Genomic DNA, 17322 nt, shown 5'->3' with positions numbered 1-17322 from the left:
GATCACGGCTTCCACTGGCCGCTGTTCACCGCTCCAGGCCAACGGGGGTCTGCGGGAAGCAGCGCGGACGGAGGGATGTGCTGGCTGCAGCTTCCCGACACACCCATTGGCCTGAAGTGGCGAACCGCGGCCAGTGGGAGCGGCCATCGGCCGAACCTGTGGACGTGGCAGGTAAACAAACCGGCCCAGCCCGCCAGGGTCTGGCGAGCCGCGTGCCAGAGGTTGCCGACCCCTGTACTAGAATATAAAGAATCAAAAACTTTTGCATCAAAAAGTAATTTTTTTTTTTAATTAATTTTAAATTAGTTGCCCTTCAATTTCAGTGTATGTTCTCTACTACTGGTGTTATGAGACAGAGAGAACAGAAGCTACAGATCTACCTTCTCTATACCATTTATTGTTTTATATACTTGTATCATCTCCCTTTGAATTTCTCGCTTTTCCAGGATAAAAACTCCCAATCTTATTCTCTCTTCATCAAGTTTTTCCATGCCCCAATCACTCTCACTGCCCATCTCTGAACACACTCCAATTCTGATATTTCTATGTGAGATGAAGTGACCAGCATTGTACACATTATTCCAGAGGAGAGCAAACCATTGATTAAAACAATGACGTTATAATATTGTCCGTATTATCCATCCCATTATTTTTGCATCCTAGCATTTTGTTGTGTGACTGACGCACAATGAGCAAGAGGTCTTTACTGAACTGTCCACGATGCCAAGATCCTTTTCCTAAGTTGATACTGTTCATTTAGAACTAGGTAAAGTGTAGGCTCAATTTTTTCTTCCAATATACATTATTTTGCATCTATCAAAACTTAACATAATCTGCCATCATGTTGCCCATTTACTTTGCTTGGGTAAGTCCCTGTCTTCTCTGGACTTGACTAACAAACAAACAGTTTTGTGTCAAATCCCTTCAAAAACTTCTTCAATTGCTTTTAAAAGTAGAGTGCCCCTCTCTAGTGTTAGTTGTCGCATACAATGTTTTGATTAAGATCCTTTTGTTGCTCAGTACAATTTCAACACAGTTATGATATTTAGAAACAAATGTAGAGACACAATCAAATATCTTTCTTTTTCAACCAAACTCCCGGAAGCTGATGACACACATTTTTGTGGTTGTGTAAGAGTTTTGGAATGTCCATAATATGCTTTAAGATGGTGTTGGTCATTACTTCTTTCTCAATAAGTTCTAAATACCCATATGTCAAAATTTTAGGATGATCTGACCAGTTCTATATTCCCCCGCATTTTATTTTTGTTGCTTGAGCAAATGGCAGAGATCTCCCTGACAGTTTTCTCAACCTTCTTGGATATTAACTTCAACTTTCTTAGATATTATCTTCAGCAACTTGGACACAACATTCCTCAACTGAAAAGTAACTTGCTAAAGATGCAAAAACAAACAACGAAATTTTTTTAAGTACATCAGAAAGCCTGCCAAACAGGCACTGGGGCCACTAGACAAAGGTGCTAAAGGAGCACTAAAGGAAGACAAGGCCGCCGCAGAGATGCCAAATGAATTCTTTGCATCAGGCTTCACTGCAGATAAGAGCTATTGGGGGGGGTGGGAGGGGTGCAAAAAATCTGAAGTACTGTCACACATTAATGTGTCAATAGAAGAGGTTTTAGAACAAACTGATAAATTAAACAGAAAGAAGTTACTAGGACCAGATGGTATTGACCCAGGAATTCTAAGGAATTCAAATATGAAATTACAGAACAACTAACTGTAGTATGAAACCTACTGCTGAAACAAGCATCTGTACCAGATGACTGGAATGTAGCTAATGTAACACCGATTTTTAAAAAGGCTCCAGAGGTGATTCTGGCAATTATAGGCCTCTGAGCCTAACTTCAGTACTGGGCAACACAGTAGAAACAGTACTAAAGAACAGAATTATCAAACAAATAGATGAACATGATTTGTTGGGAAAGAGTCAACACAGCTTTTGTAAAAGGAAGTCATGCCTCACCATCTACTAGAATTCTTTGAGGGTGTCATCAAGCATGTGGATAAGGGCATGTAACACCACTTCCTGCTAGCACCAAGTGTTAGGTCTTGTCTACACTGGCAAGTTTCTGCGCAGTAAAGCAGCTTTCTGCAGTGTAACTCCCAAGGTGTACATACTGCCAAGCCACTTAGTGCACAGAAACTGCGCAGTTGCAGCGCTGTAAAAAAACACCCGACAAGAGGCATACAGGTTTCTGTGCTGGGAGTACAGCACCGCGGTGCCAGTATAGACACCCTGGTCGATTACAGCACTGCGATTGGCCCCCGGGAGGTGTCCCACAATGCCTGTTCTTGCCTCTCTGGTCGTCAGTTTGAACTCTACTGCCCTGCCCTCAGGTGACCAATCATCATCCCTACCCTGTAAATTCCTTTGGAATTTTGAAAGTCCCCTTCCTGTTTGCTCGGTGATGTGTGCAGTGGTCTCAGCGCATCTTTCCAGGTGGCCATGCCTGCTCCATGCACCCGGCGATCCCCCGCTTGTAGCAATGCCGAGCTGCTGGACCTCATCAGCATTTGGGGAAAGGAGGCTGTCCACTCCCAGCTGTGCTCCAGCCGTAGGAATTAGGATTCCTAAGGACAGATTTCATGATGCATGACAGAAAGGGGCCATGACCGGGACACACTGCAGTGCAGGGTCAAAGTGAAGGAGCTGCGGAACACCTACCACAAGGCATGGGAGGCAAACCGCTGCTCCGGCGCTGCGCCCACGCACTGCCGGTTCTACAACGAGATGGACGCGATACTCGGTGGTGACCCCAACTCCACTACGAAGGCCATACTTCGGTGGCTCGCGTGCCAGACTGGACCGAGGCAGGAGAAGGAGATCTTGGACGAGGGTGCAGAGGGGCACACATATGCAGAGGACAACTCAGAGATCAGAGATGCATGCAGCCAGGAGCTCTTTTCTACCCCGGAGGAGGGTAGCTGTCGGATCTTGGAGAAGCGCAAACAGTAGAGGATGCCCCTGGTAAGTTGATTTGATTTGGGGACTCACTGAAGCAAGTTGTTGGGGGCAGAAGGGTTGCAGAAAGCAGGCTTGTGTCTGCATGATGCATGTACCATCACATGCCTAGTCTGAGCAACGGAACAGGCTGTTGATTTACTCCCTCACTTCACGGGAATCTGCCTCAGAGATCGCCAGGAAACTCTCATGGAGATACTGGGCAATCCACTGCCGCAGGTTCTTTGGAGATCTGCTTTGTTTCTTGCCCCATTAACGGTAACTTTCCCAGGCCACTCTGCCATCACGGGGGTGGGGGGAGGGGAACCATTGCTGCACACAGGCGAGCTGCATAAGGGCCAGGGCGGAAGCCACAGTCTTGGAGAAGACGCTCCCTTGATTCCCTGCTCACCTTCAGCAGCAAGATATCTTCCATAATGAACACACCCTGTGGAAAATATGGGGACAGGAATAATTATCAGGCTCCCCTACAGTGCTGGCTTTCTCCAAGAGCCACATGCCCAGTGTACAGTAGGGTCCGGGAACACTGATTTACCCTGCCCCTGCGGCTACTCACCATTTTGGGGGTCTTGTGGCTCATGTGTGCTTGTCTGGGGTTAGCCAGTTAGTGACAGGTATGTGAATAGTGGCTGTGTTTTAAATCACTGAATCAGTGGTCTGTGTGTTGCAAACAAACAATCCTGCTTCTTAAAATGTTGCATTTTGGCTTCACAGAGATGATCTTGGGAGCCCAGTCTCCCTCTTTGTTATCGCCAGCTGAGTGGCTGCGCAGAATTAGAAAGCAGCCACGAAGAACTAAGGAGGACTTTCTGCGTGACATTATGATGCACTCCACCACCGAGAAACAGGAACTTAAGGAGTGGTGGGACAGCGAGAAGAGGACCAAAAGGAGAACCCGGCACGCCAGAATGAAGCCATGGAGTGGCTCTTAAATATTATGGAGCGCCAAGAGGACATGCTCCAGGCAATATTAACACTGCAAACCAAGCAGCTCCGCGCCTGCTCGCCTGCAGCTACTGTTGCAAAACTCTTTCCCATGCGACCCCCAGACACCACCAACAGACTCTGATCAACCTCTTGGCTCCAGTCTGTACCCGCTGCATTCCGCTCCTCCCCCATCACAGTCCAGCCCTGCGGACTCCCAGTACCCACTGCACTCAACACCCGTCCCTCTGCAGTTTAGCCCTGCTGAAGTACAGTACCCACTGCACTGTATTCCAAAGGAGAAGGCTGGATATGATCCCTGGACATACACAAATCTTTAACCGTTCTGGGACCCCACCTCCTCCTGGGACCTTCCCTTCCTCCATCCCCCTCAGTGCTAATGTGTTTTTTTGTTTGACTCTCTTCCAGTTGTTGTTTTTTAATAAAAGAATTGTGTTGGTTTGAAAGCAATCTTTATTCTATTAATTGAAAGCAAACAGACAATTATCTTAAACCTTCATATTGCATTGTCTGCACCAATCACAATCACCTCCTAGCATTACAAGCACTGCACTCCCAAGCATAGCAACAAATATTAGCGGCTTTCAACTTCAAATCGCTGCCTCAGGGCATACCGGATCCTTATGGCCCCGCGCTGCCCCCCTCTAACAGCCCAGGTCTCTGGCTGTTCAAATTCAGCCTTCAGGTGCTGAGCCTCAGCAGTCTAGCCCTGAGTGCAGCTTTCACCCTTCCCGTCACAAATATTATGGAGCATACAGCACGCGGCTATAAGCATAGGAATATTGTCATTGGCCAGGTCCAGGTTCCCATATAGGCACCGGCAGCAGGCCTTTAAATGGCCCAAGCACACTCAACAGTCATTCTGCACTTGCTCAGCCTGTTGTTGAACCACTCCTTGCTGCTGTCAAAGTGTCCCATGTATGGCTTCATACGCCATGGCATTAAGGGGTAGGCAAGGTCTCCCAGGATCACAATGGGCATTTCGACTTCCCCTACAGTGATCTTCTGGTCCGGGAAGAAAATCCCTGCTTGCAGCTTTCTGAACAGGTCAGTGTTCCGAAAGATGCGTGCGTCATGCATCTTTCTGGACCAGCCTATGTTAATGTCTGTGAAACGCCCACGGTGATCCACAAGCGCATGGAGAACCACTGAGAAATAACCCTTCCAATTAATGTACTCAGTGGCTAGTGTGACAAAGTTCCTCCTCTACCTTGGTGGGTCCTGCACTTATTGGCGGATTTGCTCGCTTCACAGATTCACCCTGTGGGTCAGGAAACAGTCCAGAGACCTTCCCCTCTGGTAGAAGCTATAGTCCAGGTCAGTTCCTCCTGTGTTTGATCAGGAGTTGGGAGGTATGGGGGGAACCCGGGCCCGCCCTCTACTCCGGGTTCCAGCCCAGGGCCCTGTGGACTGCAGCTGTTTAGAGTGTCTGCTGGTACAGTTGCACGACACCTACAACTCCCTGGGCTACTTCCCCATGGCCTCCTCCCAACACCTTTTTTGTCCTCACCACCGGACCTTCCTCTTGATGTCTGATAACGCTTGTACTTCTCAGTCCTCCAGCAGTACGCCTACTCACTCTCAGCTTCTTGCACACCTCTTGCTCCCAGTTCCTCACACACACTTCCTCTCCTCTGGCTTGACTAGAGTGAGCCCTTTTATAGCATCAGAGGGGCCTTAGAGTCAGGTGCTTAACTGCCTCACCTGACTCTTAGCAGGTTAATTGGAGTCAGGTGGTCTATTAGCCTGGAGCAGCCCCTGCTCTGGTCACTCAGGGAACAGAAAACTACTTATCCAGTGGCCAGTATATCTCCCTTCTGCTACTCTGCTGTTCCCAACTGGTCTGGGTCTATCACACTAGGTAGTCTGGTGCCAGAATTGGAATATGCATGCCATCTATCCCCCTCCACATTTAGGAAAGCCCATTTGTGCAAAGCCATCTACAATGTCACACACGTTGCCCAGAGTCATGGTCTTCCGAAGCAGGATGCAATTAATGCTCCTGCACACTTTCGTCAACACGAGCCCAACCATCGACTTTCCCACTTCGAACTTGTTAGCAACCGATCAGTAGCAGGCTGGAGTAGCCAATTTTCAGTGCAATCGCCACGCGCTTCTCCAATGGCAGGGCAGCTCTCATTTTAATGTCCTTGCGCCACAGGGCTGGGGCGAGCTTATCACACAGTGCCATGAATGTGGCTTTCCTCATCCGAAAGTTCTGCAGCCACTGCTCGTCATCCCAGACGTGCATGACAATGTGATCTCACCACTCAGTGCTTGTTTCCGAAACCCAAAAGTGGTGTTCCACTGTGGTCAGCACCTCCGTGAATGCCACAAGCAATCTCGTGTTGTAGCTGGTACCTGTGGCGAGATCAATGTCGCACTTCTCTTGCCTTTGTATTTTAAGGAATATCTCCACTGCCACTCATGAAGTGTTAGTGAGAGCGAGCAGCATATTGGTCAACAGTGCGGGATCCATTCCTGCAGACCAAAGAGGCAGAGAGCGCAGTACACAAATCATTGAAAGATGGCGCCAACGGCGGACAGAAGCACAGGGATTGCTGGGATGTGAAGCAATGCATCACAGGGCATTGGAACAGGACCCAGGATGCCCCGGGACTCCCTCCGCCTTCCCATAACTCTGAGCAGCAACAGAAGAAGAGATGCGCTGTGGGATAGCTGCCCAGAGTGCACCGCTCTTAATACCACTGCAAGTGCCGCAAATGCGAACACACTATTGCGCAGGCATCTGACAGTGTGAACACACAACAGCGGTTTCCCTTCAGCGCTCTCTGAGCGGTGCTGTAACTGCCAGCGCTGTAACTCTGCCAGTGTAGACATACCCTTAGACTGGGTTTTGTACATGAAAGAGCTCAGACTTTCAAACTTCGAACAAAGTTAACACTTACTGAAATCTAATCTTACATTTAGAATCTTTTTGGAGTGTAGCCTTTTAGAATGGTCCTCTTTTACCATTATTGTTCATAACTGGAAGATTCTCCTTCAGCTAAAGCTGAACATATTCTTCTATATAATGAATTCCATGAACTATCTATCCTCTTCCGAAACTGTTGCTATCGCACACAAGCAAAAATGGCTGACCATGATGGGGTTTCTTTTAAATGTAATCTTAACTCAATTTCCTGAGTTTGTAATACTTGCTTCTGGGATAGTTTCAAAATCTCTATAATTGTTTAACCTTGTATTACTGATGTATACTCTAAACCTTCCTGACACTTTTGCATAGTTTTCCTCTGAGTAAACATTTAAATCATAAACTTGCTAGGAGAAGTAATAAGCCACTTTTTCGTTGGATTTGTGCCTACAGGGCCACTGTCAACCTATTCAGATACCTTAAAATTAAGGGCTCACAAACCCAAAGACAGGGCCTACATTTTAGCAGCTTTTCGCTTGCAGCCTAGTCTATTTTTTCCTTTGTGCAATTTAATACTTCTACTCATTAGTCTTGTCACACCAACCTTAATAGGTCTTTTTCCTCCTTGATGTTGACACCCTTCAGATATTTGTAATTGTATGTCACCTCTTATTCTTTCACTCTTCCCCCAAGCTATACATATTAAATCTTAATCATTCTTCATATTTTAATTGCTCCAAACCCTTTTTAGTTCTAGTTCTGTATATCCTTACCCTTCAAATCCCAGTGGATGAAATGGCAACAATAAAATATTCATTTAAAAACCTACAAAAACAATGACCCAACAGTTCAGGGCTGCTATTCATCTTTAGTCAAATGTTATGGTACAGAAAAATAAAAACATTCTTTCAAAATGAAAGACATGGTAAGAGCAAGCGGATTTAATTTCACCCACAAGCCACCTCTTTGTATGTGTATCTTCTCTTTCCCCACACATCTGTATCCTTTTCCCTCCTGTATTTCTCTTACACCCCTCATCCGCTGACATGCTTTAAGTATCATTTATCTCAGCAACTGGGGAGAGAGGTGCTTCAGAGGAGGACTTAGTGCTTCTGCAGCCATAATATGAAAGGGGAAGATCTTAATTTTCTGAAGGGAAGCTTCAGATCAGCTCTTTAGCCAGTGGCTGGGGATCCGGGGAGTAGCATTCTAGCTGCTCCCCGACTAACAGTTCAATCTTGTAAGTGACTGGCCAATGCAAAGAGTGGGGGCTGAGCCAAATCTTCTACTCGGCAGGCTGAGCTACAATGTGGGTTTCTCCATCAGGGAAAAAGGCCATGATTATGTAAACCCAGTGATCACACAGGAGCTTTAAATCCACCATTAGAAGTAGCTTTACACTAAACAAGCCTGTGGTATAGAAGTACTGAAGAAAACAAAATTTCTCTAAGGAAGAAGAATTCTATTTTTGACTTTCAAGAGCTATTTATAATCAAACAGTGTAGAAAAGCAGCATAAATACCAGGAAAGGCTGCAAGTTATATCTTTAATTTTAAAGCCAATGTACAGCACAGTAAAAAACTAATGCTTTTTAAAGTTTGCATTACACATGATATGCCATGAACAAGTAACAACACTCTTTGTCATGTCGTCTGCAGGGACTGAACCCAGAATGGCTGAATCTAAGGGCAGGTCTACACTAACCCCCCAAGTCGAACTAAGGTACGCAACTTCAGCTACGTGAATAACGTAGCTGAAGTTCGCAGTACCTTAGTTCGAACTTACCTCGGTCCACACGCGGCAGGCAGGCTCCCCCGTCGACTCCGTGGTACTCCTCTCGCCGAGCAGGAGTACCGCAGTCGACGGCGAGCACTTCCGGGTTCGACTTATCGCGTCTTGTCTGGACGCGATAAGTCGAACCCAGAAGTTCGATCGCTCGCCGCCGAACTACCGGGTAAGTGTAGACCTACCCTAAGAACATGAGCCTTTACTACTCAAGCTAAAGGGTCATGTTTATTAGCTCAGATACGGTAGCAGACTCAAAGCTCTTTATGTGGTCTAGCCACCAGCTGGAGAACAAAGATACATTGTGTCAGCATGGATTACCCAGGGATAAGGTAACTGAGTCAAGTTATTTGTTAGCACATTTGAGCAGTCTTAAAACCAACCAGGCCTACATTTAAAAATGTGACCAACCTAAACTAAAACACTCAGGGATGTGAATTTTTCCCCACCCCTGACTACCCAGTTAAGCCATCCTAATCCCTAGCGTAGACATAGTTAGGTCAATGGTAGCATTTTTCCATTGATCTAGCTACCGCCACTCAGAGAAGCAGATTAACTACAGAAACAGAACAACCCCTTCCATTGTTGTAGGAAGCGTCTATACTATGGCTCTATAGAGGCACAGCTAGCTACAGCTGCACCACTCTAGTGCCCAAAGCATAGATAAGGCCTCAATCACAAAATATATCTGTCATCAAAGAGGAGAGCGAAAGTGTGCTCTTACTTCAAGTTAACCACAAGGGTCTACAAAACAGCAGGATGACCCAAACTTAACACAATTATATAGGGTCATATTGGACTTTCATCCTTAATATGAAGTTCCCAATGATATCAGTAGAAGTTGCACATATAAAGAATATGATACAGGAGATCTTGACAAATTGAGGCCAGCAGCACTCTTTCAAGGAGGAGCAATATCAAAATTCTGCAAAATCTAAAGGTTTTATTTTAAAAAATTAAGTTTACAGCACTTATTGTTACAAAGATTACTCTCAGGTAATGTTTTTAAGGTTAACAAGTGTAGTGATGTCGCTATAAGTCTAGGAACTGCCACACAAGATCAGACCCGTAGTCCATCTAGTCCAGTACCCTGTCTCTAAAAATTATCAGGATCAGCTGCTTCAGAGAAAAGTACAATAAACCCTGCAGTAGGCAGTTGCAGAATAATATGCCCATAGGGAAAGCTTCTTCCTAAATTCCATCAGTTAAAGACCGGCTTATGTACTGCAGCCAGTGGTTTATATTCCTTCCAAGACTCTTGAGGGTTTTTTTGTGTTTTATTCATTCTTAGTATAACACTCGATATTTCTTCCATCCATGTCAACATTCAATTGTTTTTTTTAATCCTACAAAGCTCTTTGCCTCAATGATATCTTGTGGCAATGAGTTCCACAAGCTAAATTGTGTATTGCTTATTCTCTTTTATCTGTTTTAAATTAGCCGTCTTTCGATATCACGGGATGTCCTCTTGTTCTTGTATTATGGAAAAAGGTGAATGAAGTGCCTGATCCACCTTCCCCATATCATTCATAGATTCCAAGGCCAGAAGGGACCATTATCATCTTGTCTGACCTCCTGTATAACACAGGCCAGAGAACTTCCCCAAAATAATTCCTAGAGAATATCTGTTAGAAAAAAATCCAATCTTGATTTTAAAATCATCAGTGATAGAGACTTCACTACAACTCTTGGCAATTTGTTCCAATCATGAATTACCCTCACTGTAAAAAAATGCCTTATTTCCAGTCTGAATTTGTCTAGTTCAAACAAGTTCAAACCGTTGTATCATATTGTATTTTCTCTGCTAGATTAAAGAGCCCATAAGAGCTATCCCTTGGGTACAGCGAATCAGGGTGACTGCCCTGGGCCCTGCACTTTGGGAGTCCCCATGCTTCAATAAAACCACAAGGAGGCAGGCGGGGAGGTGAGGCAGGCGCAGAGCGGGGTGAGGAGGTGAACAGGGAGGCGAGCGGCAGGTGGGCCGGGGCAGGAGGGGGGCGAGAAGCCCCCTATCAGAACCTCCCCCTCCTCACATTACCTCCTGCCTGCCAGCGGGCCCCGCCAATCAGCGCCTCCCCCTCCCTCTCAGCACTTCCCGCCTGCCATGGTTCAGATGTTTTGCAGCGTCAGGAGGCGCTGGGGAGGGAGGGGAGAGAAGCGAGTGTGCAGTGCATTTGGGGGAGGGGACAGAACTGGGCGGGGCAGGAAGAGGCGGGGTGAATGGAGGAAGGGGTGGAGGGGGCAGAGCCTGGGGGGGACCCTCCAGCCAATTAGAAACTCAGTGCTTATGTCCCAGGCCCCGCTCCCCCTTTAGGAACGGCCCTGGGGCTCATTATCAAATATTTGTTCCCCATGTAGATATTTACAGAGTAACCAATTCACCCCTTAGCCTTCTCTTTGTTAAGCAAAATAGACTCAAAAGACCTCAATCTATCACTATAAGGCATGTTTTCTAATCCTTCAGATGTTTTCATGACTCTTCTCTGAACCCTCTGCAATTTATCAGCCTTCTTGAACTGTGGGCATCATAACGGGACACAGTATTCCAGCAGAAGTAACACCAGTGCCAAATACAGAGGAAAAATAACCCCTCTGCTCCTCCCTGAGATTCCCCTGTTTACGCATCCCAGGATCACATTAGCTCATAAGAACGGCCATACTGGGTCAGACCAAAAGTCCATCTAGCCCCGTATCCTGTCTTCCGACAGTAGCCAATGCCAGGTGCCCCAGAGGGAATGAACAGAAGAAGTAATCATCAAATGATCCTTCCCCGGATGTTTTGGTGACAACTTCAGACTGGGAGCTCAAATTCAGCTGCTTATCCACCATGACACCCAGATCTTTTTCCAGAGTCACTGCTTCTGAGGATAGACTCCCCCATACTGTAATTGTGGCCTACATTCTTGGTTCCTAGATGTATACATTTAGCCATATTCAAACACATATTGTTAAATTGTGCCCAGTTTACCAAGTGATCCAGATCACTCTGAATCAATCCTCTTCATTATTTACCACTCCCCAATTTTTGGGTCATCTGTAAACATTATCAGTGAGGATTTTGTTTTTTCTTCCAGGTCATGAATAAAAATGTTAAACAATGTAGGGCTAAGAAGTGATCCATGCAGGACTCTGCTGGAAACACACCCATTCAATGACAATTCCCTGTTTACAGGTACATTTTGAGACCTATCAGTTAGCCAGTTTTTAATCTATTTAATGTGAGCTTTGTTAATTTTATATTGTTCTAGTTTTTTAATCAAAATGTTGTGCAGTACCAAGTCAAATACCTTACACAAGTCTCAGTATATCACATCAACACTATTACCTTTATCAAACTTGTAATCTCATAGTCTGACAGGATCTATTTTCCATAAATCCATGTTAATTTGTATTGATTACATTACCCTCCTTTAATATTCATTAATCTAGTCTGGCATCAGCCGCTCCATTAGCTTGCCTGGGATCAATGTCAGGTTGATGGGCCTACAATTATCAGGTCAACCCGTTTACTCTTTTTATAAACTGGCACATTAGTTGTCTTCCAGTCTTCTCAAACTTCCCTAGTGCCCCAAGACCTATTGAAAATCACCATTAACGGTTCAGCAAGCTCCTTAGCCAGCTCATTATTGTGTCACCTCTTATTCATCCCCTAAGATAAACACTCCCAGTCTTTACATTCTCTTCATATTAAGGTTTTCCTATGCTTTTATTCATTCTTCCCACCCACCTGTGAGGCCTCTCTATTTCTACTAAATCATTTTTCAGGTAGTGAGCAGTGAAAACAGAGTATTTCAGGTGGATGAAAAACACCAATTTGTACAATGGTATTATAATAGTTTAATAATTTCCGTGTTCTTTCCCATACTATTCCAAGCCTGCAGAGACACAGCTCCAGTACTATTTGGGCAAGGAGGGAAAAAAGTGGGGTAAAGAAGCTGCTGCTCTGTGGGCTGGACTGGGCAGGGAGCACCGTGGGGAGGGGAGAGGGATTCCAGCCACGCCAGCAAAGGGATGCAGGACATGGGGTAAGCTTTGCCTATCTCACCAAAAGATTGTACTTGTAGAAAGAAAGCTAACATAAGATGATTTATTATGGAGAAGAGTTAGCATAAATTGATTTACTTAGAGTGGCCATCATTAGCTGTATTATTGTGTGAGTGAAATGGAAGCAGCATTAATTGATTTGGTATAGTTTGTGTATATATATATTTTAGTGGTGGGCAGCTATTACTCAGGTGTATTACTCAAGCAGGAAACAGGCGATGTTTGGACCCCAGCAACATGGTACATGCTGGAGACCAGGAAACACGGGCACAGCCTGTGGCACTGGTATATTTTGGTCTGGTGAGCAGGTTTAGTCCATAGGACTGAGGTAATGGGAATGTTGTTCAAACTGTGCAGATATGGCACATAAAATTCAAACTATGTTAAGTTATTCATGTGATTGAGGTTTTGCTTCCGAACGGAGCGGTTACTTGTCAATGGGGTTAACAGATGCTCTTTTCCAGCTACATGTTCATTATTTTGAAACATGAACACTAAATTTAAATATAATAGATGCTTTTTAAGTAACTGAATTAGTTGGCTGGTTACTGCTGTTCCATTCTAAATGAAGGGAACTAGTTATTCTCTACAATTAAAATTCAAGATATCAAGATGGCATTTGTACCAATGCTCATCTGAAGAAACCAGCATTTCCCTGCAAAAGCTACTATAACATCTCTTCTTGGAAATATTGAGTTTCATCCAAAAGCTGTCATGATATTTTGGCTACTGATTCTAATAATATATTTTATTTCTATTATACTTATTTTCCATTTGCATCATATAGGAGACCACGGTTGGAACTTTAAATCCTAATTACAATGAAAAACACAATAATTCATCTTACTGGAGTATTCTGATGCCCTTGCTCTCAAGTGTATTATTCCATCATTATACTTATTTTTTGCTGCAATATGCAAGACCATCAAGTGCTGTATAAGAATCAAAATCAAGGTATTTTATAGAAAGTTGCTATTCCTTACAATAATTATAAAATTGTGGACTTTTTTTTTTTTTTTTTAGGGGGGTGGCTTAAAGTGTTACAATTTCAATGCAGCTCTGTGCACAGAGAAACATTTAAAATAACTGGTGGACAAACTGGAGACTCTGCCTACCCTTTGGTGTCACTCTAGAAACTGATCAAAACTTTGTCGTCTGATCCTAAAGAATATTCAGGTAAACAAACAGATAAACAGCTACTTGATTTTTAGAGATCATACTTACTACTCAAATTAATGTTTTGTTTTAGAAAGGGTATGTGTTCACTCGGAGTTAGCCTGGACTCTTACCTGAGCGTTGTCCTAACCCAGGGGTGGGCAAACTTTTTGGCCCGAGGACCACATCGGCGTTGCAAAACTGTATGGAGGGCTGGGTAGGGAAGGCTGTGCCTCCCCAAACAGCTTGGCCCCCACCCCCTATCCACCTCTTCCCACCCCGACTGCCCCCCTCAAACTCCCGACCCATCCAACCCCCCGCTCCTTGTCCCCTGACCGCCCCTAACCTCCCCCTGGGATCCCACCACCTATCCAACCCCCACTTGCTCCCTATCCCCTGACTACCCCGACCCCTATCCACACCCCTACCCCTAACTGCCCACTGGGACCACACCCCCCATCCAACCCCCCATGCTCCCTGTCCCCTGACTGCCCCGACTCCTATCCACACCCCGCCCCATGACAGTTCCCCCGGGACTCCCATGCCTATCCAACGCCCCCCGCTCCCTGTCCCCTGACTGCCCCCCTGAACCTCCACCCCATCCAACCGCCCCCTGCTCCCTGTCCCCTGACTGCCCCGAGGATCCCCCTGCCCCTTATCCAACCCCCCCCTCTTACCATGCTGCTCAGAGCAGCTGGAGCTCGCAGCCCCACTGCCCGGCTGGAGCCAGCCATGCCACCCGCGCTGCCCAGCAGGAGCGGCAGGCCACAGCTCTGGTGGCACAGAGAGCTGAGGCTGGGGGGGGGCAGGGCCGGGGGCTAGCCTCCCCAGCTGGGAGCTCAGGGGCCGGGCAGGACAATTCCACAGGACGGATGCGGCCCACGGGCTGTAGTTTGTCCACCTCTGCCCTAACCTTTCACTCAGGCTGCTAATCTGCTCCTTTTGCAGCGAGGCATAGGTCAAACAATGCTGACAGTCCTCTAGTGCCTTCCCACAGTTCCCCCATGTGCCCAAAGGGACAGTTTTTCCCCAATTCATGAGAAAACATGAGATATGCCCCAGAAGTTCTAGTGGCACACAAGGAAGGGTGTGCAGCACCAGTGAGGACACATAATTTGGGTATAGATTCACAGCATGGCTGCTCACACCCTGTTGGGCTAACCCAGGTGCAGATCACCCATGTTTTTTCTGTGTATATGAAGAAATACCCAAAATGTTTTACAGAAATCAAATACTTTTATTGGAATATATGTAATCATTACACATTTTGCTGCATCGCTTAAACTAATTAATAATATGGGTATTATGTACAAGACTTAACTGTTCTCATTTCTGGTGTCAAAAGTGACCAGAAGTAGTCAGGAAAACAATTATTGTATGAGGTAAATTTTTTCAAATGTAAACAAGACACACAATCCCCAATTACAGCTACTGAAAGCTCACAGAACTCTCAGTGAAATCATCTGACAAGCACAATGAAGTATAAAAAAAATAGTATCTATAAAGAAATCTGCAATAGGTTAACACACAATCAATGAAAAGCCTATCCGGTTCTTTGTGTCACACACAAGTCATTATTCTCAAACTGAGATGTTATGTATAATGAGTGATGGCAGTCTTAATGACATAACAAAAATGCAGTGTTTAAGAACATTCAATCTAGAGAGTGGGAAGGGAAGGTAGTTAACAGCACATCGTCATGCAGTTTATATGCTGCCTCATGCTCTAGCCATACTCTAGTTTCAGCACCCTGGATCTCCAGGTTTTTCTCAGCTGCTGCACAAGCATCTGAACTTCCCCAGAATGGTTCTGAATATTCACACGACTGGAGAATAAACTGACTTTCCAGAGACAATCCCAACATGACCCCACCCCACAGGACTTCCGTTCTTAACTGGGTTTGGGGATGTGCTGACGTATCCCCATTCAAATTACAAAGCTGAAGGTATGAGAGGCCTGCCCATTGATTCAGCAACCAAAATCCCCATCCAGCCTCTGCCCATAAGCCTCCATCCAGACAAAATACCCATCACACAAGGAATATCACCCCAAAACCCAGTCACTCATCTCCTAACTTCATGTGTATCTTCAGAAACCACTGCACATGCTACTGAGCAGGCAGGAAGGGAAACATTGGATCAGCAACAGAGAGGTCCAAATACAGAGCGGTGTATTTACATTGCAAAGAGGTACAGAATAGCCAAAAGAGCATCAGGTTTTTTGTTAAATAATGATGGAGGGAGGGAGTGTCCCAAGCCATCTCTCTGGCGCTGTACATTGCCGTCTACTGCAAGTACAGCTAATCACAGCTTGTGTTTCACTGTGACTGAAGTTATTGCCGTACATGACAAAACCCATCATCACCCCTTCTGCTCCTTCCCCCCAGCCCATCTCTCAACCTCCCCACGCCCCAACTTCCCTCTTTGGATTTTCACCCCAAACCAGATCGTCTCCCCTCCCCCCAGTTATCCACCGCCTCACCCCAGACAGACCTTGCCCATTTTCATTTTTGCCTTCCCTTCCCCTCTCCCAATCAACCCATATCCCCCTAACTCATTCCCTCCCCCTCTTGCTCAGCCACCCCCCGAGTCAGACCATCTCCCCTTACCAGCCCCTCCCCTCCTCCCAGCATTGCAGCAGCCTCCCTGTCTCCAGCGACGGCGGCTGCCGCCCGTGTCCTCGCGCCGCCGCCCCCCCCCCAACGCACCCGGGAAACGACAGCAACGTTCCCTAACAACCGCAGCAAACAGCAGGCCCGGCCCCTCCCCGGGCCCCGGCGCACAATGGGCCCCGCGCGCAGCCCCCTGCCTCGCGGGGGAGGTGGCGGGGGCCGGGGGCTGCGGCCGCTCAGCCTCCTCCCCTTCGCTCACCATCGCTGCGCTTGATCTCCACATAGATCCCGATCTGGATCTTGCCGAAGTTGGCCGCTGCCATCGCTTCATGGGGCAGCCGGGGTCCGAGGCGCTGCCGGGCGGACGCGCAGGGGGCGGGGAGGGCACAGGGCAGCGGCAGCGGCTCCGGGGGAGGGGAGAAAAGGCGCCGGCCGGATACAACAGGCGCTGGGAGCCGCTGCGCCTGCGCACTTCACGGAGGCGTCACTCGGCGGGACCGGCTTAAGGGGTGGGAGGGGAAGGTGGCACCTCCGGCTTGGCCTCCGCCTGCAGCCTCCTCCCCCGGCAGGAGAGGGCGCTCGGCCCGGTGCCCTGGCCGGGGCTCTCCGCCTCCCCTGCCCCTCGGGAGCTCTGCCCGGGAGCGCTCGCGGGGATGCGGCGGGGAGCGCGGCCATGGCCCTGCTTACGGCAAAGCGCCGCTGGCACCCGCCCCGCCGATGTGATTCCGCCTCCCGTGACTGCTGCCCCGGCTGAGCTCACGCGTGTCGCGCCCCGGCACCGCCGCCCTGTGCTAACCCGCCTCCCGCGCTGATCCCACAGCCACCCTGTTAAAAACTGCACCTCGCACTGATCAACCCTCCCAGCCCACGGTGACACCCCGACCATGGCGGCAAAGGCAGCCCGTTAAAACCAGCACTTTGCTC

General features: G+C 47.1%; 1 protein-coding gene across 4 annotated transcripts in view; it reads right to left on the bottom strand.

Moving 5' to 3' along the window:
• The window catches only part of KIF2A (kinesin family member 2A), a 97328-nt gene extending 80548 nt beyond the window's left edge, over nt 1-16780 (bottom strand). For all 4 annotated transcript variants that reach the window (XM_024193191.1, XM_024193185.1, XM_024193188.1 and 1 more), the window contains exon 1: nt 16658-16780. In XM_024193191.1, coding sequence (XP_024048959.1) covers nt 16658-16721 — 64 coding nt within the window. In that variant the 5' untranslated portion in view covers nt 16722-16780. The remainder of the gene's footprint in view (nt 1-16657) is intronic.
• Nucleotides 16781-17322: the final 542 nt, after the last annotated feature.

This window comes from Terrapene carolina, unplaced genomic scaffold (genome assembly GCF_002925995.2).
Source record: "Terrapene carolina triunguis isolate 2854851 unplaced genomic scaffold, T_m_triunguis-2.0 Scaffold69, whole genome shotgun sequence".
Classification (NCBI taxonomy): domain Eukaryota; kingdom Metazoa; phylum Chordata; order Testudines; family Emydidae; genus Terrapene; species Terrapene triunguis.
This window is presented reverse-complemented; position numbering and strand designations above follow the sequence as displayed.